General features: G+C 39.3%; 1 protein-coding gene across 1 annotated transcript in view; it reads left to right on the top strand.

Annotated features, from left to right (window-relative positions):
• MYOM1 (myomesin 1) overlaps nucleotides 1–23,951 on the top strand; it is a 137,248-nt gene that overhangs the window by 50,898 nt on the left and 62,399 nt on the right. The window contains exons 10-16 of the mRNA XM_068562692.1: nucleotides 474–635; nucleotides 7,622–7,763; nucleotides 10,257–10,456; nucleotides 12,290–12,346; nucleotides 17,795–17,919; nucleotides 22,449–22,632; nucleotides 23,104–23,278. Of these exons, the coding sequence (XP_068418793.1) occupies nucleotides 474–635; nucleotides 7,622–7,763; nucleotides 10,257–10,456; nucleotides 12,290–12,346; nucleotides 17,795–17,919; nucleotides 22,449–22,632; nucleotides 23,104–23,278 (1,045 nt within the window). The remainder of the gene's footprint in view (nucleotides 1–473; nucleotides 636–7,621; nucleotides 7,764–10,256; nucleotides 10,457–12,289; nucleotides 12,347–17,794; nucleotides 17,920–22,448; nucleotides 22,633–23,103; nucleotides 23,279–23,951) is intronic.

The following is a 23,951-nucleotide window of genomic DNA, read 5'->3' on the forward strand; positions in this document are numbered from 1 at the left end:
AAAATATCGTATTATCAATCAACATATCACATTAATAAAGTATTATTTTTGTATGTAAAATTATGGCATGAAAATATTATTTTTTGCAATTTGTATTACCCTATCATGTTTTATAAGTAATAAACTATTTTTAGAGGACAAAGCCTTATATTTTAGTACCTTGACTGTGTTTTTTTTCTCTGCTTTTTTGAGCAAGGGGTCTTGTAATTTCGTTTTGCACTGGGCCCTGCAGATTATGTATCTGGCCCTGGTCCCCCCTCACTTCTGCTCTAACATTTTAACCAATATAAACATGGCAGAATGACTCAAAGCCCTATAGACTTCCTCTAATATTCAGATAGCATTCAATATAGAAGAAGAGGAATAAAGAGAGAGAGAGAGAGAGAATTGGGGGGAGGGAAGAGTGGAGGGGAAGGAGGAAGAAGAGAGTAATGAGAAAGAAATCAGTTAATTTGCTTACTTTTGTTCCCTAGGGGCTCCTGTTTCTCCATCAAAGTGGGTGCAAACACACTGGAGTGGAGATCGGGCAACACTAACATTTTCTCATCTCAACAAGGAAGATGAAGGTCTCTACAAAATCCGTGTACGAATGGGAGACTATTATGAACAACACAGTGCTTACGTCTTTGTTCGAGGTAAGACCTAGCAAAAAGCAGAACATCTGAGAATATTTAAAACACCGAGGCCATGTCAATCTATCCAAACATATTTTTGGTAACGATGAAAGAGCCAATGTAAAAATTTAACCCTGAAAGCACCAGTTGGAAGGTGACCAGTTTCCAGACTATATTACTGTCACTAGTGTCAGTACTTTCCTCATCTTCAACGAGCCCCCCGAGCAGTGCTCTGTAGGTGTCTGAGTAGAGAGGCTAAATCCTAGTGATGCAAAAAGCCGTCTCAGTCTGAAGAAGCTACAATAAAAGAGTGATGGGGACTCACTCTTGAATATCTACTTTGGAGAGCAAATTTATTACTTCATTACAGGCCTTTTCTTTATAGCTTTAGTTTTAATGAACTAGGAAACAAGATGCTACAACTGAATTCTTTTTTTTTTTAACTATATTTATTTTTTTATTTTTTTGGCTGTGTTGGGTCTTCGTTTCTGTGCGAGGGCTTTCTCCGGTTGTGGCAAGTGGGAGCCACTCTTCATCGCGGTGCGTGGGCCTCTCACTATCGCGACCTCTCTTGTTGCGGAGCACAGGCTCCAGACGCGCAGGCTCAGTAATTGTGGCTCACGGGCCTAGTTGCTCCGCGGCATGTGGGATCTTCCCAGACCAGGGCTCGAACCCGTGTCCCCTGCATTGGCAGGCAGACTCTCAACCACTGCGCCACCAGGGAAGCCCCCAACTACAACTGAATTCTTAAGACAAACTATAACTGTTGGTTTTAGGAGTCTTTCTTTTTTCAGCGATGTCTCTAGCAGGTCAGACATGTACAAGTGGGAATGTTATTTCTACATGAGATCCAGATCATCTGGAAGACGATGAACACTTCCAGGCCACAAAGGCAGTGCTCTGTGTTCTTTTACGTGATGGTCAGTCAGGTGTGGCCACACGAGGAGACAGAGGAGGGGCTCAGGAAAAGAGTGTATTATACTCATAGGTCCTAGAGAACCACCCAGGGCCACATGGGGAAGCAAAGGCACTACTGGTTGGTCAGGAGGCAGAAGAGGCAGAGGGAGAGCTTAGACCGCAGTCTGTATTGGAGCTCCCGTGGAAAAGGCATGGCAGGGCGGGGTAAACAGTTCAGGACTGGCTGGTGTGAACAACTTCAGCAGACCCTAAGCTACAGGGGTCGTGCTTAGTTGTCTGGTCCCTGGTGCTGAGATGATTAAGGCAGAGGAATATTTCCTCCTGGGGTACGCGGGCCAGATGGAGGAGGTGAGCTCTGGACGGGTTAAAATTGGCTAGCCCCCGGGGGTGGGCGCAGACAATCTCTCCCTACCCAGAAAGGCTTTTAAGATGTCAAAACGTCACAATATACAGAAAATAAACATATAAACAATACAGGTAGACTTGCTAATTTTTTATCTCTTATACATTAAATAGAACCATAAACTCCTGGGTGTTTTGATGAGGGTGGAACATTAGAGGTCATGCAGGTGTCCTTAACTGGGGTCCACAGACTCCCAAGGGGTCTGTGATTATAACTGTACTTCAGTATAATTAGTTTCTTTGGTAAGCTCATGTATTTTATTTTATTTTATGCATTTAAAAACATTGTTCTGAGAAGGGCCCTCTAGGTTTTCTTTACCACTTTGCCAAAGGAGTCTAAGGCACACAAAAATGTTAGGATTCCCCTTAATTTTTTTTTTATAAATTTATTTATTTACTTATTTATTTTTTATTTTTGGCTGCATTGGGTCTTTGTTGCTGCACGCGGGCTTTCTCTAGTTGCAGTGAGTGGGGGCTACTCTTTGTTGCGGTGCACGGGTTTCTCATTGCAGTGGATTCTCTTGTTGCAGAGCACGGGCTCTAGGTGCATGGGCTTCAGTAGTTGTGCCACACAGCCTAAGTAGTTGTGGCGCATGGGCTTAGTTGTTCCATAGCATGTGGGATCTTCCCGGACCAGGGCTCAAACCTATGTCCCCTGCATTGGCAGGCGGATTCTTAACCACTGCGCCACCAGGGAAATCCCTCCCCTTAATTTTAAGATGCAAAAACTAAAACTCAGGAAAGTAACATGATTTACCAAAAGCCTCACAGTTAGAAGCAGAAGTGGGACTAGGATACAGGCCTTCTGATGGCTAACCCAGGATTTTAATTAGGGAATAGGTTAAGCTGCTGAAATGAAATTTTAAAAAAAAGTTTATTTCTGTCCTATGTCCATCAATCCAGAGGTAGGAAGGTGGTCCAGGTGGTTCTGCTCAACTCAGTCATTCAGAGTCCTGGCTCCCATCTATGTTGTTGCTCCACTGCCCCCGTGGTGCTGTCCTGTGTTCCCGTTCCAGCCTGTGGGAAGGGCAGAGATGCGGGGACGCACACATCACTTCTGCATGGTGAACACTCTACCACACATCCACAGGGAGGGAAGCTGGGCAACATGTTGCCTGCAGAAGCTCAGGGGTTCTGGTACTAAAAGGAAACAGGAGGAATGGATACTGGGGAGAGACAGCAGTCTATATACCACACCAGTACTGAACAATAACAAATGATCATTGAATTCTGCCACGGATTTGCAACTGATAAAGATGCACGAATATCTATGCCAGCTGAAAACTGGGTCAGACTTCCTCCTACACAAAAGCATTTGGGAAAAGTCGGATCTTGCGAGGGGAAAAGAAGCGTAGCCCTCTGGGTCAGTTGCAGTAAAAATGGACCTCCTGGAAGTTACCAGCAAGTATGTTTGTTTAAACAAAGCACCCGGATAGACCTGGCCAGATGATAACTGAAAGCAAACAGAGTCTTTGCCTCTGCTCTCAGTCTGACCTGAACCAAAGAGTATCTCTGGTGACTCAAGAAACACTTAAGTTATGCCTTGAGGATTCCCTTTGTGGACTTTTTCTGGGAACTCTGACACAGTCCAGGGTTTCCTCAGCAACATTTCTCAGTGCCCACATCCAGAGTCGTGGCTCTCTGCAGGTTGAGGCCAGACTTCAGATGACCAACCACAGACAGGGGGAAGGGATTGAAATTTATCATTAAGCCAGTTTTCATATCCACAAAATAAGGGAAGATTCTAAAATGTATCAGATGTTGATGTGAGAGAATTGAAAAGATTCATGGGGAAGACAAAATTGCAAAGACAAATTTCAGAAATGGAGTTGTGAATTTAACTTTTAGAAAAAGATTTCCCCTGTAAGTTTATTTTAAATGATACATTTTAGATTCTTTTAAAAAAATCTTTATTGAGATATAATTACGCACCGTAAGAGTCAACCATGCTAAGTGGACAGTGCTTTTCAGAATATTCATAGAGCTGTGCACCCACCATCTACAATCCAGCTTAGAACATCCCCTTCACCCCAAAGAGATTTCTTGTGCCCCTTCCACACTCCCATCCCCAGTCTAGCCCCCAGACAGCCACTAACCTACTCCCTGCCTCTATAAACTGTCTTTTCTGAACATTTCTGGATATAATATGTGATCTTTTACTTTTGTCGTTTTTCATGAGCCTATGTTTTGAGGTTCTTTATGTTGGTACTTTGTTCCTTTTTATTGCTGACTAATATTGCACCGTATGGATATGCCTCATTTTGTGTGTCCATTCACCAGTTGATGGACAGTTGGATTGTTTCCACTCTCTGACTATTATGAATAATGCTGCTATGAACATTTGTGTTCCTATTCATGGACCTAGGTTTTCAGTTCTCTTGGGTAGATAGCTACAAGTGGAATTGCTGGGTCGTATGTTAAATTTGTGTTTAACTTTTTGAGAAACTGCCAAAGTGTTTTAAGTGACATTTTATGGTGTTTTTTTTTTTTAAACTTTGAGCTGCATGAGGCCATTTCAATGCATTTGTCAGAGCTCTGGTATTTTGCTGCTTAGAAAATAGCTTCTGAACCAGAATGATCAGTGTAGAAGGCACCATATGTCTGCAGAAACACATTCCAGAGCTGTACATATTTGGCCAGTTTTTTTATTACATACATAATATGTGTTCTTTCTGAAAAAATAGATAATATAAATAAGAAAAAAAGAAAAGCCATCGTAAGTCTAACATCCAGAGATACCTGAAGTTATCATTTTATCACATATTCTTCTAGACTTTTATATATTCTTTCCTCCCCTTCCCACACACATGGCAGGGAGGAAAGAAAGATGATACAGTGATAAAGGATGGGATATAAATGTCATGAAAAAAGAATTACAAATGAAAAATAAATTATGAAAGAGTTTTCACTAGTAATCAAAGCAATAAAATTAATCTATCACACTGAAAAGATTTACAAGGTTTTAAAATCCATTGGGATGAAGGAACGGAGGGACCAGCACTCCTACACATTGCTGGTGAGTGTAAATCGGTTTAGCTTTTCTCAGGGTGTTTTGCCACTATGTATCAACAGCGCGCATTTCCCAGCGATTCTAGTTCTAGGAATTTAAGTGGACAAAGCTGAAAAAAATGTTTGTTTGGGGGAAAATCTGGAAGGAATCTAGATATCCACCAATGGGAACTGAAAATAAAGTATAATAAATATTCCATATAAACACACAAATACTGCACAGCAATGAAAACTAATGATGTATACTTACTAATATGAAAATATATCAGAAAAACAGTTTACATGAAACTATATAGTCCAATCCCACTTTTATTTAATTAATTTATTTATTTATTTATTTATGGCTGTGTTGGGTCTTCGTTTCTGTGCGAGGGCTTTCTCTAGTTGTGGCAAGCGGGGGCCACTCTTCATCGCGGTGCGCGGGCCTCTCACTATCGCGGCCTCTCTTCTTGTGGAGCACAGGCTCCAGACACGCAGGCTCAGTTAATTGTGGCTCACGGGCCTAGTTGCTCCGCGGCATGTGGGATCTTCCCAGACCAGGGCTCGAACCCGTGTCCCCTGCATTGGCAGGCAGATTCTCAACCACTGCGCCACCAGGGAACCCCAATCCCACTTTTATTTAAAAAACAATCACTTTTTTAAAAAATTGGAGTATAGTTGATTTACATTGTTGTGAAAAACAATTACTTTTGAGTTTATAAATATAGGGGAAAAAATCTAGAAAAATCTAGGCAAATATGTTAGTAATCTCTGAGTTATGGAATTAAGAGGGATTTTAACATGTATTTTTTATTATCATGTATTTTACAAGCAGACACTACTTTTATAATAAAGATAAACAATAAAATTACTTACATTTTGATAAAGGTTATTAAATAGCCTGTGTCAGAGGTCAGAATATAAAGAGTAGCAGGCTAGTCTTTGGCCTAATTCATCAAAGCTACAAAAAGTTTGACTATTTGGAGGGTTGGGAGAAGGAAGGGCAGAGGCTAAGAAGAGGACTGACGTTGCCCAAGTGGGTGCTGTGGGCCAGACGCTCTGTAGCAGCTGCTGGGAGCCAAGAGCACAAGTGTGAAGCAATACAGCATGGTATTCGGATTTGGCTTCCAGCAGCTGCTATACAAAACCGTGTTTTGAAAGATTGTCAAGTCCAAATGGCAAATGGCATATTCCAAGCAATTTTATGGAAATGCTGAGAAATGGCTCCCTAAATGTCTGCTGTCTGCCAGGCTCTGTTACATACAATGGATTTATCTATCAACACCAACGTTGCTGGTTGTTACATTATGGGCTTTTTGCTAAAAAGGGACATGGCTAGAGGTTGCCAGCTGTCCCCCTCGCAGGTGAGCAGCTATTAGGTCTGTTAACTTCAGCATCTCCACCTCCATCCTAGCTCTGCTCCACCTTCACCATCAGCAGACCTTCTCCCCACCTTCCAGTGCTCTGAAAGCCTAAAAGGAAAAAAGTTTCTCCCCACCAAAATGCCCATTTGCCGTTGTGTGGCATGCAGGAACTCTGCATTGTTTTAGGCATGATGATTTGGTTACACTCTCCTATAGCACTTATGCAGGAGATATTATCCTGCGGGTTCATGGGTTCATGCAGGTTCATGGGGCAAGAAACAGAATGTTCAAAACCAAAGTGATTTAAGATCTTCACAGATAATGCACAGCCCTGTTAGCAAATGTTTCAGTAACTTAGAGTTACAGAAGTGTAGATCATAGGAAAAGAAAGTGTTTATTATTCAGTCAGCAAGAGTGTTTTCCCTGCGTGAGTGGCTCCTACATGTCTCAGCCTCCTCTCCTACTAATTCCGGTTGTTAAAGGGTTGACCAGATGTCAAGAGGAATTGGCAAATGTGGTTCCCTTCCCCTTGGGACTCTGACTCTTATCTTAATTATTTTCACTTAAAAGGCCACTATCTGGTTATTTTCATTCCCCTTCCTTTCCTTCTAAAAACACCCCTGAGTCACTAATTTATCTGTACACACACTGCTGAGGGGACCCACTGTCAGAGGATCCCATTTCATGAACAGTCACTGAACTCTTGTTTCTTGTATAATCTTAGACTTTTACTAAACTCAGATAAACTAAGCTCAGATGTGGCTATTTCATCAGAGTTACTTTTGCAAGGATCTGCAGCTTGGGAACAAACATTTAATTAAAATGAATGTTTTTGTTTCTCTTCCAAAATGGTGGTCCCAGCATAGGGATGGGCAAAGCTTCTTGGTTCTTCTTCTCTTGTGGATGTATCTAGAAGGTGACAGAAGGGGCTGTTTGTTCCCCTTTGGGGCCATTCATAGTTTCCGAGTAACACTGCACAATAATTATCTTAAGAACAGACTTCCTGACATAACTTACATCAGACTTTTCTGATAGCAGTCCTCAACGTGTCCTTATTTATTTTCTTTTAGAACATTTTGGGCAGGCAAGGGCCATGAGGCAGAGGTCATGGGTCCTTTTCAGAGCCCTTCCTAGCATAATGTTCCTTGTACTGATGGTGAAAAGCACACATTGTTATTTTGGTAAGCAAATTACAAAATTGAAGATTGCTCGACTGGGGCCAAAGATATAGCCACTGCAGTGGTGTGGTAAGAAATGTCTGCACTAAGACCTTGGCCTTTGGGGCTGACAGACCACATCTGAGAGGGTTAACAGGATCCTTCTGTATCCCCACAGATGCTGATGCAGAGATTGAAGGAGCCCCAGCCTCTCCCTTGGATGTGGTGTCCTTGGATGCCAACAAAGATTATATCACCATCTCTTGGAAACAGCCGGCTGTGGATGGAGGGAGTCCTATTCTGGGATATTTTATTGATAAGTTAGTACTTAGTCTAACTTCAGTTAAAGTGATTTGGCCATAGAGACACATGCTTGATTTCTCCTACCATTTCTAGGTGAAGTGTTTTCTTTACTGGTCTCCTCTCCCTCTTTTCTCTGTGTCTCTGTCTCTGTCTGGTGTGTATGTATATATATATGTATATACACATACCTACCTGTTTACCTAAATTCCAAAGATAATCCTTAAATTGTACTACCAACCCAAGTCACTAATTTGGCAAGAATATTATGAATTTGTTCACCTAATAGAGGCCACTTTAGAAATGAAATAGCTGGTATTCAATATACTTAATGTCCATATTCTTAGTATGTCAGTAATTTAAGAATATTAATTAATTTAAAGAATAATACTCTAAGAATACTAACAAAATCTCATTTATATCACAGGATTCAAGTTTGACAAAGAAATAACAAATATCCATAGTATTAAACTGTGTTTTATCTACAAATCGTTGCTGTTTACATTCTCCAAAACTTAGAGGCTTTATATTTATAGTAAATGGGTCTTACATATGAATTATCCAGTGAGCTTGGCCAATTTAGAAACAAATTTAGATTATTGACCTAAATACATTATTGTCTGACTTAGTTTCTTTTCAAATAGTTGCTCCAATTCTCTTCCATTTTTGAGTAATAAACCCTGACTGTAAAAACCACTAGGGGCAGATAATCTATGCCACTGTAGTATGACAGGTTTGTACCAAGGTGGATTAAACTTAATATTTATAGCAGTAAGTAAGTATATGCCTACTGGGCTCAGTACCAACTAGAGAAATATTTATAATAGATTATACTTTATTTAACCATACACTAAATGTTTCCACGTTATTTCATCATTGAATAATGATGAACTGTGAAGTTTTAGATATATTCTTTTTTTAAAAATATGCATCTGTATTTTAATTAAAAACATAACTATCTACCTTTGTAAAAGTATCCCTCTATGTAAATGCACCGTTTTTTTACAAATCTAGTAAGATTCTTTTTTTTTTGAATTTTTGAATTTTATTTTATTTATTTTTTTATACAGCAGGTTCTTATTAGTTCTCTATTTTATACATATTAGTGTATATATGTCAATCCCAATCTCCCAATTCATCCCACCACCACCACCCACCCCGCCACTTTCCCCCTTTGGTGTCCATATGTTTGTTCTCTACATCTGTGTCTCTATTTCTGCCCTGCAAACTGGTTCATCTGTACCATTTTTCTAGGTTCCACATATATGCATTAATATACGGTATTTGTTTTTCTCTTTCTGACTTACTTCACTCTGTATGACAGTCTCTAGATCCATCCACGTCTCTACAAATGACCCAATTTCATTCCTTTTTATGGCCGAGTAATATTCCATTGTATATATGTACCTCATCTTCTTTATTCATTCATCTGTCAATGGGCATTTAGGTTGCTTCCATGACCTGGCTATTGTAAATAGTGCTGCAATGAACATTGGGGTGCATGTGTCTTTTTGAATTATGTTTTTCTCTGGGTATATGCCCAGTAGTGGGAATGCTGGGTCATATGGTAATTCTATTTTTCATTTTTTAAGGAACCTCCATACTGTTTTCCATAGTGGCTGTATCAATTTACATTCCCACCAACAGTGCAAGAGGGTTCCCTTTTCTCCACACCTTCTCCAGCATTTGTTGTTTGTAGATTTTCTGATGATGCCCATTCTAACTGGTGTGAGGTGATACCTCATTGTAGTTTTGATTTGCATTTCTCTAATAATTAGTGATGTTGAGAGGCTTTTCATGTGATTCTTGGCCATCTGTATGTCTTCTCTGGAGAAATGTCTATTTAGGTCTTCTGCCCATTTTTGGATTGGGTTGTTTGTTTTTTTAATATTGAGCTGCATGAGCTGTTTATATATTTTGGAGATTAACCCTTTGTCCGTTGATTTGTTTGCAAATATTTTCTCCCATTCTGAGGGTTGTCTTTTCATCTTGTTTGTAGTTTCCTTTGCTTTGCAGAAGCTTTTAAGTTTCATTAGTTCCCATTTGTTTATTTTTGTTTTTATTTCCATTACTCTAGGAGGTGGATCAAAAAAGATCTTGCTGTGATTTATGTCAGAGTGTGCTTCCTATGTTTTCTTCTAAGAGTTTTATAGTATCCAGTCTTACATTTAGGCCTCTAATCCATTTTGAGTTTATTTTTGTGTATGGTGTTAGGGAGTGTTCTAATTTCATTCTTCTACATGCAGCTCTCCAGTTTTCCCAGCACCACTTATTGAAGAGACTGTCTTTTCTTCATTGTGTATCCTTGCCTCCTTTGTCATAGATTAGTTGACCATAGGTACGTGGGTTTATCTCTGGGCTTTCTATCCTGTTCCATTGATCTATATTTCTGTTTTTGTGCCAGTACTGTATTGTCTTGATTACTGTGGCTTTGTAGTATAGTCTGAAGTCAGGGAGTCTGATTCCTCCAACTCCGTTTTTTTCCATTTTGTCCATCACTCTCTCTCCCTTAGGTGTGAGGTGGGCACAGACAGCTGGTCTCAGTGCAATGACACACCTGTGAAGTTTGCTCGTTTCCCAGTCACTGGATTGATAGAAGGTCGTTCTTACATATTCCGAGTTCGAGCTGTGAACAAAACTGGAATAGGTCTCCCCTCTCGTGTTTCCGAGCCTGTGGCTGCTCTGGATCCAGCTGAGAAAGCTAGACTTAAAAGTAAGCATTTTTCATTTTTCAGGATCATCTTGAATTTTTTTTTATATGCCTGAAATAGATCCTATTGAAAGGTTATTCCTCCACCCTCCACTAGAGGGAGAAGAGAATAAGAAATCCTTTACTGATCAGAGAAATCCAGGGGGAAAAAAGACAAAAACAAAAAAGTATTTGTTTTTTGACTCATCTGTTCACTAAGGGCTTTATTTTATGTTATTTTTATTTGATTCAGAAAACTTTGCCTTATTTGACTGAGTTCCAGGCATTGTGTTTGAAATGAAATATGAAAACCAAGAGGCTGGAGAGGTTGTTTTTTTTTTTTTTTTTCATTTTATTAGCACAGTTCAAATATACTTTTCTTTCTGGTTCATTTTCTTAAAATTGTAAGGTAGTTTTCTTAATCTTGAATTTATCCCTTAGAGCATTAATACTCAACACTGTGAATTTCTTTATATCAAAGGAAAAACACATTTACGACACATCGTGTCTGAACTGTACTCGGGTTTCTGTGTTAGAGAGTCAAAAATAATCTTTTCATATATTTAGCCTCCAAGTCTCAATGTCAAAATTGTGGTACATGAATTATGCTCTGCATTTGTTTCATAGGAACCAATATGGCATCCTTAATAATAGGGACCATAAAATGTCATTAAAAGAATTGTTGGAATTTCATATTTCAGTCTATACCAGATTTCTCAACCTTGGCCCTATTGACATTTTAGGCCAGGTAATTCTATGTTGTAGGGGGCTGTCCTGTGCGTTGTAAGATGTTTAGCAGCATCCCTGGCCTCTACTCGCTAGATGCCTATGGTCCCCACACCCCTCCTCCCCACCCTCCTCCCCCCCAACCCCCGTCGTGACAATCAAAATTGTCTCCAGACATTACCACATGTCCCTGGGGAGCAAAATCACCCTAGTTGAGGACTACTGGTCTATGCCATTTATTACATTTTCAGTGTTATTCTTGACCTTAAGTACATGTAGTGGCATCATAAAAATCTAAGTAAAATAATGTCACCTTCTCTCTGGAGACTTTTCTAATCAGGCTCCTTGATTACTCTCCAATCACTTTTCACCCACTGTCCAACTTCCCTCCCTCTTTCCTAATTCCATCTCATACTTTCATTTACTCCTCTTTAATAAATTTCAATGAAAGTAAGATTTGTTGGGATTGAAAATGAGTTATCTTGCTTATCACCTTTCTGTTTTTGCACACACTCTGGTGAAAAGTCCCTCACTTGAAGCAGGAGTTGAATCATTCTCTCTTTCTGATGTCTTTCTGATATCACAGAAATGAATTTCCTCTTTAACTTTATACTGCCTGTCTCACTCATTTTCCTTACTCGGGATCTAAACTGCTTTCCTTTGTAAATAACACTTTCAAAATTAATGGAAAGAAATTGCTTTCATTGAGCTTTACTGCAGGATCAGTGCCCCTTCCTCTTTCATCTTCATTATGACATAAATAACGGCCCGGCTTACAATTGTTCCTGAAAGGTTTCTCCCAATTAAATGCTATCTCTCAAGAAGGGTGAGAGAGCCTACGTGTTTCAGGAGATACATGGGGAACAGTGTATGAACACAGGCTGTTTACCTCGTCTGTGTCAGTACAGTTCCGGAAACATGGACTCTAGCAGATTGTGAGTTGTTTGAGAACAGAGACTGTGCCCCCTCTCCCCAAAATACCATGTGCATGCTTGGTAAGACTCACTAAGAAGGTACATAAGTAAACTAGTAACAAACCCATTTGGGACTAATCTAGCCAGTTTACCAATTTCTCAGTGCAGCTGAACTGCATTTGTGAATGTTTCTGATTTTTGTATTTATCTCTGCCAGGTCGCCCTTCAGCACCCTGGACTGGACAGATCATTGTCACTGAGGAGGAACCGACAGGTAAAAACCACGTTTTCCCCAGATAGTATTGCCAGTGCTCTGCTATGCAGTTTGGCTTTTGTTGTGGAGGCTGCAGTGTATATAATTTAAGTGTTTTGGAAAGAACATTCTGAAATATTTGGAGATCATGAAGTAACTTATGTTGTCAGAGAATCGCTTTTTTTTAAAGCTTTATTGAGGTATAATGACATACACTAAACTGCATGTCTGTAAAATGAGCAATGTGATAAATTTTACATGTGCAAACACCTGTGAAACCATCACCGTGATCAAAATAATGAACTTATTCATCACCCCTAAATTTCCTCATACCCCTTTGTAATACCTCCCTCCTGCCCCTTCCTCATCTCCAGGCCATCACTGATCTGCTTTCTGTCACTATCGTTTGTGTTGTCCACAATTTTAGATCAATGGAATCATACTCATTTTTGTCTGGTTTCTTTCACTTAGCATAATTATTTTGAGATTTATCCATATTGATGCATGTATCAGTTTATTCCAATTTATTTATACCTTCACCATTGAAAGCTTCTATGAACCTCCTTGTTAAGTGTTTTTGTGGACATACACTTTCATTTCTCTTGGATAAATACCCAGGGTTTGAATGGATAGGTCATCTGATAGATGTTTGTTTAATTTTTAAAGAAATTGCCAACTGTTTTCCAAAATGGTTGTACCATTTTACAGTCCCATCTGCAGTAGTCCAGAGTTTCAGCTGCTCTACATTGTAACCAGTTCGTGGTATGGTCAGTCTTTTTAATTTTAGCCTTTCTAATTGGTGCATAGTGGTGTTTTGTACCATGGTAGTATTTCATAGTAGGTGTATGGTGGTCTTAATTTGCACTTCCCTAATAATGTTGAGTACCTTTTCATGTGCTTATGTGCCATTTTTGCATCATATTTGACATCTTTGCCAAATCCAAGTTCATTCAGATATTCTCCCTTTTTTTTTTCTAGACATGTTATAGCATTAGCTCTTACGTTTCAATCTATGATCCATTTCAAATTATTTCTATATTGTGTGGATTAAGGGTCTAAGTTATTATTATTTTGCATATGGTTATCCAGTTATTTCAGCAATATCTGTTGAAAAGATTATTTTTTTCCCATTGAATTGCCTTGGCACCATTGTCCAAATCAATTGATTGTATATTTGTGGATCTATTTCTGGAATCTTTCTTGGTCAATTTTATTTTCTCTACACCAGTACCACACTGTCTTGATTACTGTAGCTTTTATAAGCTTCATGTTTTTTTTAAAGCTTCACAGTTTTGCAATCAGGTAGTATAAGTCCTCTAATCTTTTTTTTTTTTTTCCCACAGTTGTTTTGGCTGTTCTAAGTCTTTGCATTTCCATGTAGAATTTAAAATCAGCTTATCAATTTCTACAAAAAAAAAAACCTGCTGGGATTTCAGTTGAGTCTTCTATTCTTCATGATTTTCTATCTACTCATTCTATCAATTATTTTTTTTTAATTTATTTACTTAATTTATTTATTTTTGGCTGCGTCGGGTCTTCGTTACTACACAGGCTTTCTCTAGTTGTGGCCAGTGGAGGCTACTCTTCGCTGCGGTGCGTGGGCTCCTCATTGCGGTGACTTCTCTTGTTGCGGAGCACGGGCTCTAGGCACGCAGGCTTCAGTAGTTGTGGCTCACAGGCTCTAGAGCGCAGGCTCAGTAGTTGTGGCGCACGGGCTTAGTTGCTCCGCGGCATGTGGGATCTTCCTGGACCAGGGCTTGAACCTGTGTACCCTGCTTTGGCAGGCAGATTCTTAACCACTGTGCCACCAGGGAAGCCCCTCTATCAATTATTGATAAAATAGTGATGAAATCTCCAACTAAATGGTGGATTTAAATGCTTCTTGTAGTTTTATCAGGTTTGGTTTCATGTGTTTTGAGGCTCTGTTATTAGATGCATAAACATTTTTATTGTTATATCCTCTTATGCACTGACCACTTTAATATTAGGAAGTGACTCCTTTTATCCACGGTAATGCATTTTTGCTTGGAAATCTGTTTTGTCTGATATGAATATAATGACCCCAGCTTTCTTTTGATTAGTGTTAGCATGACATATGATTTCCTTCCTTTTACTTTTAACCTATGTGTCTTTGTATTTAAATCATGTTTCTTGTAGGCAGCATATAATTGGGCCTTGCCTTTTTATGCAATCTGGTAATCTTTACCTTTTAATTGGGGTGTTTGAGCTAGTTACATTTCATGTGATTATTGATATGGCTGCATTTAAATCTACCATCTTGCTAGTTGTTTTCTCTCCGTTCCATCTATTCGTTTGCTTTCTTTTCCCTCTTTCTACTTTCTTTTGGATTAAATATCTTTTATTATTCCATTTTATCTATGTTATCTTATTAGCTATAATTATTTTTTTCTTTTATAGTAGTTTGGAATTTATAATATACATCATATGACAATGTACCTTCAAGTAATATTATCCTACTTCACATGTAGTATAAGAACTTACAGCAGTATCATTCCATTTACCCCTCCTAGCCATGGTGGTGTTGTTATGTATTTTATTTGTTTATATATTATAAACTCTATGATATGATGTTATTATTTTGGTTCAAACAGTCACAAAGCTTTCAAAGAAATTTTAAAAGTACAAAAAAAGTTTTCAGTATTCACTCACATTTTTACCATTTCTGTTGCTCTTTATTTCTTTGTGTAGATGTGGATTTCCATCTAATGTGATTTTCTTTCCACCTAAGGCATTTCCTTTAATATTTCTTGTAGAGCAGTTCTGCTGGTTATGAATTATTTTATTATTTGTATGTTTGCGAGAGTCTGTATTTCATCTTCATTTTTGGACTATATCTTCACCAGCTATAGAATTCTAGGTTGACAGTCTTTCTTTAGAGGTTGGTCCATTGTAATATAGGTCTGCACTGTAAGAATGACTGCTATCATTTTTTTTCCTGTCATTCTTATTTGTGTTTTTCTGTATGTAATGTATTTTTTTTCCCATGTCTGCTTTTAAGATATTCCCTTTATCACTGGCTTTAGGAATTTGATTATGATGTGCATTTGTGTAGTTTCCTTCATATCTTGTGCTTGGCGTTTGCAAGTTCCTTGAATCTGTGCATTTATGGTTTTCATCAGATTTGGAAAATTTTTTTCACATTATTTCTTTAAATATTTTTTTCTATACTCCCCTCTCTCTTCTCTGCTTCAGGAACTCCAATTACATGCCTCTTGAAACCACAGCTCAGTGATGCTGTGTTCATTTTTCCTTTCGGTCTTTTTTTCTTTCTGTGTTACTTTCTACTGCTATGTCATTAATTTTACTATTCTTCTCTTCTTTAGCCTCTCACCTACTGTGAATTCCAGGCAATGTATTCTTTGTAAAAGACTTTGTAGTTTTCATCTTAGAAATTAATTTGTATTATTTTTATATTTTCCATGTCTTTAATTATCATCTTTAATCTTTAGCCTCTTGAACATATGGAATATGTTTATAATAACTGTCTTTATGTCCTTGTCTACTAATTCTATCATTTGTGACATTTCTAGTTTTGTTTCATTGATTGATTTTTCTCCTCATCATGGGTTGTATTTTCTTGCTCCTTTGCATACTTGGTGATTTTTTTTTTTTTTTGGCTGTGCCTCGTGGCTTTTGGGATCTTAGTTCCCCGACCAGGGATTGAACCCAGGCCCTCGGCAGTGAGAGCACTAACCACTGGACCACCAGGGAATTCCCTGGTCATTTTTTTTTTTTTTATGAGATGCCAGACATTTTGAATTTATGTTGTTTGGTGCTGGATATTTTTTTATTTCTATAAGTACTCTTGAACTTTGTTCTGGGGAAACAATTAGATTCTTTCAAGGTTTGCTTTTGTTTGGTGGAATCAGAGCAGCCTTTAGTGTAGCCGTAATTTGGCTGAATTACAGAGGTAGTACCTTTCTGAGTACTCTACCGGATGCCCCATGAGTTAGGAGATTTCCAGTCTGGCTGGTGGGAACATGAACTCTCCCAGGTCCTTTGAGAGCTTTGAGAATTGTTCCCTCCAGTTCTCTTGTGTGGGTGTTCCCGGCCTCAGGTGCTTTCCTTGTATGCATGTGCTGATCAATACCCAGGTGAATACTCCAAAGGGACCCCCTCAAGTCTCTGAAGCCTTTCTCTCTGTGAAGCCTTTTCCTCCCCATGACTCTCTCTGTGCACACTTTGCCCTCCCTGGAATTCCAGCTTCTTCTCCTCCACTCAGGGAGACTGCCAGGCTCTACCTGGGTTTCTCTTCCTGAGCTGCTGCCTTGAAACTCCCTCCAGAGAGTAAGCTGGGACAGTGGTAAGGCTCACCTAATTTTCCAGCTATGGGGTATCATTGTCCTATGATGATTGATGTCCAATGTCTATAAGTGGTCATTTCATATATTTTGCTCATTATTTTAGTTGTTTCACATGGAAGGGCCACTCCAATGTCAAGAACTGTGGAGGGTCTAAAACTTTACCCTACTTACGAGCCAGCAAGTTTCATAGCAGTTTCATAGATGCTGACAAAAGGCATGAGACTCCCGGGTCAGAGAGAAAGGGCTCTGTTACCCACAACACAGCAGACAGCATGAGCTTCGTGTTCTCACTGGCCCCCCTGCTTCCCTGAGCCCCACAGGGCGATGTGGAGCCACACATGTGGACGCTGCCCACGCAGAGATCTGCGTCATAGCTGAGAAAGCTTGCCCTTAGAAAACCGCAGTCTTAGAAGGGAGCTGCTCACCAATATACTCAAAGTTTCTTGGAGAAAGACATTATCTTTACTATTCTGGTCAGAAACAACTCTCTGACCTAGAGGATATACTATTTCTATATTCCAAGGTTGTTTGCCACCCAAGCATACTTGAAAAGATATTCTGTCAAAAAGCTGATTTAAGATATGCAGAAGGGCTTCCCTGGTGGCGCAGTGGATAAGAATCCACCTGCCAATGCAGGGTACATGGGTTTGAGCCCTGGTCTGGGAAGATCCCACATGCCACGGAGCAACTAAGCCCATGAGCCACAACTACCGAGCCAGCGCGCCTGGAGCCTGCCAGCCACAGCAAGAGAAGCCACCGCGATGAGAAGCCCACGCCCCACAATGAAGAGTAACCCCCGCTCGCCACAACTAGAGAAAGCCTGCACACAGCAACAAAGACCCAATGCAGCCAAAAATAAATACATAAAATAAATTTTTTAAAAAAAGTAAGATGTGCAGAAAACATAACTTGTATCACTGCTACTGTTTTTCAGGACTGTAAGGAAATTAAAATTGTCAAGCAAAGAAAGTAAAATTGTGGCTTTGAATGACTGAATGAATGAATGAAAGTTTTAGGAAGAATTTTAGAGACAAGGGTACTTCTTTTTACTGTGGAGCAGTAATTAGCTCTTCCTCCCTCTGTGACTCTGAGTGTCCTAGGCTTCCCAAGTGTGTGCCCCTCATTCTTCCCTGTTGTTTTTCAGAAGGTATTGTTCCTGGGCCCCCCACAGACCTCTCTGTCATCGAGGCCACACAGAGCTACGTGGTGCTGAGCTGGAAACCCCCCCGTCAGCGTGGCCATGAGGGCATCCTGTACTTTGTAGAAAAGGTAAGACTCTGGGATCAACATTATACCTCTTGCCACTTCCTCAAGATTTCTTTAAGGAAGTAGAGATTAAATTTCTATTGTGTCCTGAACTTTTTAAACTCTTATAAACTGTGAACTATTTCTATAGAAAAATGTGTATCACACAGAACTTTGCCTGAAAGTTCAGGGGGTTTATGGATCCCTGAGGGTCACCCATAGACTCCTACAAGGTCCACAGACCCCAACTCATAACCCTTCTAAGAAGAGAAATGTTCCTGAAACTGTAGATTGCCTCTGTGACACTGTTTTCTTGACACTTTTTCTGTCTCCCTTGCCGTAGAAATGCCTTTTCATCTCTCTGCACTTGTCCTTCTGCAGGAAGGGTAGATGGGCGAGAGGAATAGAAGTTACAGTATTTTCAAATGGCTGCGAGAGTGAAGACAGAAAGTCCTCACGTGCTCCCTCGAGCTTGGCTGGCACTACTCTAAGTGCCGGTGGGAGGGTGGGGTCAGGGGTTACAATCAAGAAAGACACTGGCTAGCTCTTTCCCTCAAATATCTTACAATTATATTGTAGTTATCTTGGAGAGGGCAGCATACAATGAAGGCCTAAAATGGGTGGAATGATGAGAATTATATGTGAATCTATCCTATACCCATATTTGAGGGGAGTTCTAATAAGTATTTATGCTGAGAAAATGGAGAAAAGCAAGACCCGGACAAGACATTATCTGGGAGAGCTACCCAAGCTGCAAGTGCACAGGGGAGCACCTGCCAGGCAAGGCACAGGGCCCTGGGTGGGCGGAGGAAGTCCACGCCTAAAGGGATCATTGGTACTGGAAAAGGGCATTTAAAGAGAATGTGCTGAAACTGAGGTTCAAAATCCATTTTTAAGAAGGTTTTGATTAGGATATAATTTTAAAAAATTAAAATAAGTTTATCTTATCTTATATGTAAGAACATTTTTATTGGCAGTTATGCCCCATTTTTTAGAACAATGAATGAAACAACCGTTTGTACTTTTTCGTTATATTTTATTTTTATAAAATTCTGTAATAGCATGTTAAGGTATCATTTACATTTTGCTTTCATAGCAAAATCATAGAAAAGGTCATTTTTTTTTTTGCAAAAATATTATGGAGCTCAATTAGTTTTCCTAAAGTCCTCTCTTTTACCTTTAATGCTACTCTGATCATTCAATTTCAGAACACCTATTAGATCACCTTCCCTGACAATTATTACAAGAGAATGGATATCATAGGAATATAGGTGTAGGCAAACATCTGCAAATTAGGTAACAACATAAAAGCAATATTCAACTATCTTTATGGCCTTTTAATTATCTCTAATTAGCAGCTGTTGAGAAAATTATACTGGAGCTAAAAACACTAGGGTCTGTGGTTTCCCTTTATTAATTATCATACTTTTCTTTGATGAGGACATTTAACTCACATCTTTGAGGAGCATTCCTCACTTGCTTCTTATTCCCTAACAAATCGGTAACAGTAAGTGGATCATCTCTTCAACGTGTAATATGGACATCTTCAAAGAAAGTCTGATTTTACCAAAATAATACTAAAAATTTATATTTTTATTAATTTTTATATTTTCTAGATATTAGCTTCAAATAAAATATAACTTGAGTAGCATTCTTGATTAAAAATTTTTTTCCCTCTATTTTTTTTAATAGAGGACAAGACAAAGAGTGATAAACATTCACTTCCTGGTGTGTTTGATACACCCTCCCCAGTGAATCCTTTTGAAATGCTCCCCATGAAGATAGTTCTGAATAAGCTCTGTGACAGTAATTACCATCTTTCTTAGAATAATGACACAATAAGAACCTACTACCGAGGCCTTTTCTTGAGATGAGTCAACTTTAGCTTCTGTTGAGCATCTCCTCGGGTCACATAAACTTGAATTTCTCCACGAAAGTCTGTCGTTTTTCCAGACCTAAATACGTGAGCCAGGTTAAAATTTAAATGTTCTTCCAGCACTGCACCTGTTCGTATGGAACAGAAGGGACATTTATGAGTGCAGCGTGGGTAAAGAGGCCTGTACAGGCACCGCAGACAGACAAAAGGGCCAGGACGTTGAGGTAGTAGGGGAGCAGCACACGTCCAGAGACCTGGGGCACATTTACAGAGGAACTATCCAAATGCTAGACCGTTCTCCTGAGCCAAGTCTCAGATTATCTCTGATGAACCACTTCTATCTAATACACTTCTATCATAAGGGAGATGTTCCCATGCTCTTGTTCTGTGGCGAGTTTCCATCCCCAGGATGTTCACGCCTACAGCAGTGCTGCCTATTTGGTTACCCCGGTGCTTGCATTTCTTCATGGAACTCTTTACCTGGGATTTGCACATAAAGGACGAACTTGCCTGTCATGGTGACAGGCTTGCAACCAGTTATGCCATGTCTGTGAGCTCTGAAATGGTTGATATTGAGAGAAATTAGATAAATCGGGTCTCAGCACTCCCAACCCCTCCATCCTACTGTGTTCTTTTCAGCCCCCCAATTTTTCCTCAGATGTCTTATGTTTTCAGCTCTTTCTCTCATTCCCCTATCAGAAGTCTGGTCATGTCAGAGGCAAGGATTGTATTACTTGGTAGCTCTGTTTCTATCAAAGGAATGAAAATAGCTAATGTTTACAAGGACCAGATACTGTTCTAAGCTCTGCCTGTGTTAACTCACTTAATTCTTACTGTAATCCTATGAGGGAAATACTTTCATTTACATTATGTCTATTTTGTAGATGAGGAAACTGAAGCATAGATGGGGTATATAATTTGCCCAAGATCACACAACTAGGAAGAGACAGAGCTAGGATTTGAACCCTAGCAGTCTGGCTCAGGTCCATATATCCAGCTCTTATACATCGCTGCCTTTCAACCTTCCCAAGGCTAAGTCTCCTCTGGAAAACCTCAATAATCACACAATATTACCCCCACAGTACCTACTTCAGAGCACAGTTGAGGGGATTAAAAAGTTACAATGGGGTAAAGTCCTTAGCACACTGAAATGCAGCTACTATTTTTATTATGAAAGTGTAAATGACTGATAAATGTTTATGTGTTCCCTAGGGGAGAAGATGTCACAATGAATCAAAGCCATAAACTAAAGGATAAAAAGTGTGGGAGAATTCTGTCCCTCAGTGGGGAGCAGATTGACTGTTTGGGGGAATTTATCCTCTCTACCCTCCCACGCACAACTGACACATTATCATAAAAGGCACTGCAAGGGACTTCAGAGGTTAGCTTGTCAAATTTGCTTATTTTACAGATGATGACACTCATGTGACTTTCCCAGGATCACATATCTCATTGTTACCAAAGCTAGGACCAGAATCGATGCCTCTGAGTTCTTTTCACCATACCGTATTGCCTCTCATTTCAAGTCAATGAAGATTATGCTGAGTGACGTACCAATAAACTTATTGTCCCCCAAATTTATCATTCTTGACAACTGGTCAGTCTACCACAAGATTTGGATTTCCAGAAAAGTCTCTTAATACTGTTCAGAAGTTCTGGAGCAAAGTCACTTCTGCTACCTTGGGCAGAGCTGAAAGTTAGAATAGTAGGGAAAAAAGATTACTGAAGACTGCTGATAGTTTTCTTACTGTATTCTGTACCAAAGCTCAAATACACACCACATCCTTCTTTCAGGGATTTCAAAGTCACTGTAGATCAATTTAATTTCAAGGATAAAATATCTTTAAATTGGTTTTCCCCATTATTTATTCTAAAATATGGCCAAAAACATTTTCTTTATCTTACACTAACTTTATGCATTCAGAATTCAGAAAAATTCATTAATTCAGGGAAAAAAAAGTGTTGATTATCTACTATGTGCTAGATAACAATTCCAGGCTCTGGGGTACAGCAGTGAACAAGACAGCTCCCTGAACTTGTTTCACTGGAATTTACTTTCCAATGAAGGAGACAACAAATAAATAATTTAATTTCAAGTGTTGATAAGTGTTTTGGTGAAAAATAAAGCAGAATAAGTAAGGGATAGAGAGAGATAGGAAAGGAGCAGATAAAACTTTCAGATTGGTAATGGAAGGAGAGTGATCAAGTGGGCCTTTCTGAGGAGGTGGTATATGAGCACAGACCTGCATGATGTTATGAGACATTAAATAAAACGCAATGAAAATAACACAGTTCATAACAACATAATGGAAATTTAAGTATCTAACACAGCATATTAAATTGAATTACCTACCCTAAGAATTAGAATAGTATCTGACCCCAAGCTATCATCTAAATAAATTAGGGACTTTTGGAAGTAGACCAATGATCTTATTTAGTTAAAAAGGAAGTGAAGTATTAAAGCAGCATATTTGTTCAACAATACAGCCATATTTGATTTAGATATTCCTGTGTACTTCAGATGTTTCATACCCCATTTCCCCCAAATCTCTTTTGCAGTCCAACTTGTATAACAGGTAGTAGTTTGTTGGCAGATAAATGAACTTCAAGATGCCTGGCTTAGCGTTCCAGTTTATTCTTTCTGTGCTTTCAATGGATTCCACTGTTCTGGCTGCAGTGTGATGCAGGAACAGAAAACTGGCAGCAGGTGAACACGGAGCTCCCTGTGAAGTCTCCCCGCTTTGCTCTGTTTGACTTGGCTGAGGGGAAATCCTACCGCTTCCGAGTCCGCTGTTCCAATTCAGCAGGAGTTGGTGAGCCCTCCGAGGCAACGGAAGTGACCACGGTCGAGGACAAACTTGGTGAGTATAGAGTTTGCTTGAGCCACTGTAAACTTATTTAACTTCAATTCAAGAGAGGATTCCAAAGCAAGAATCTTATTGGAATACGTATATATTCAAAAGTAAAAATCATGACATCCTTTTTTCATATTATAAATGTAATTGATGACTGTACTTGACTGATACATTAAAATTTTTCATTATTATGAATTATTATGAAAAGTACTCTTCTCCAGGAGTTTCAACAGTATTGCTAATTATTTTTTCCTGGAAGGGGTTGGTATGTTCCTGGGTGTTTAGTTTCTCATTATACTCCCAAACTAGAATATTTTTTAAAACTTTCTGCTTTAACAAATATATTATAAAAGAACTGTGTGTTTGACGTGACTACTAGTGTAAAATTTATATATGTGTGTGCATGTCTGTGCGTATGTGATAAGAATGAATTTCTAAACCACATTGGGCTTGACCATCATTTCCCTCTTTTCTCAGACATCCCCAAGCCCCCGAGCACTATCATCCCGTGCAGAAATACAGACACATCAGTTGTCGTTACGTGGGAGGAATCCAAAGATGCTAAGGAGCTGGTCGGGTACTACATAGAGTCAAGCATTGTTGGCTCTGGCAAGTGGGAGCCCTGCAACAACAACCCCGTGAAGGGCATGAGGTAACCGCAATATGCAGGGTGGGAGGGGAGGAGTGGGGGTGTGACACTGGAGCCACAGGGGCTGAGGAAAGGAAACGCAGCCATGGACCCAAACAGCAGCACAAGCATCCAACACAGGGAGATTATTAAAAACATTATGCTCTGAATATCCAGATGAACTTAAAATTGAACATGTCTATGGCCATACATTTGAAAAAAGGATTACTAGTGATATTAAACACTTAGAAACACACCATGCCAGCTATGATAAGAGATCATTTCATAGCTCTTTTCTGATTCTTCCCCTTTATGCTGTTTGTCCTTTTTAACCCTCTGTTCAGGTTTTAATACCCAGTGTGATACTAGATTCCAAGGATCTAATAGGCTCTAGCGAACATAAATTAACCAGGCATTTTATTTTATTTTATTTTTATTTATTACTTTTTTTTTGGCCATGCCGCGTGGCATGTGGGATCTTAGTTCCCTGACCAGGGATCGAACCCGTGCCCCCTGCATGGGAAGCGCAGAGTCTTAACCACTGGACCACCAGAGAAGTCCCTTATTATTATTTTTTAAATTCAAGTATAATTGACCTACAACACTATGTTAGTTCCAGATGCACAACATAGTGATTCAATATTTCTATACATTACAAAATGATCTCCATGATAAGTCTAATTACCATCTGCCACCA

This window comes from Eschrichtius robustus, chromosome 14, assembly GCF_028021215.1.
Source record: "Eschrichtius robustus isolate mEscRob2 chromosome 14, mEscRob2.pri, whole genome shotgun sequence".
Classification (NCBI taxonomy): domain Eukaryota; kingdom Metazoa; phylum Chordata; class Mammalia; order Artiodactyla; family Eschrichtiidae; genus Eschrichtius; species Eschrichtius robustus.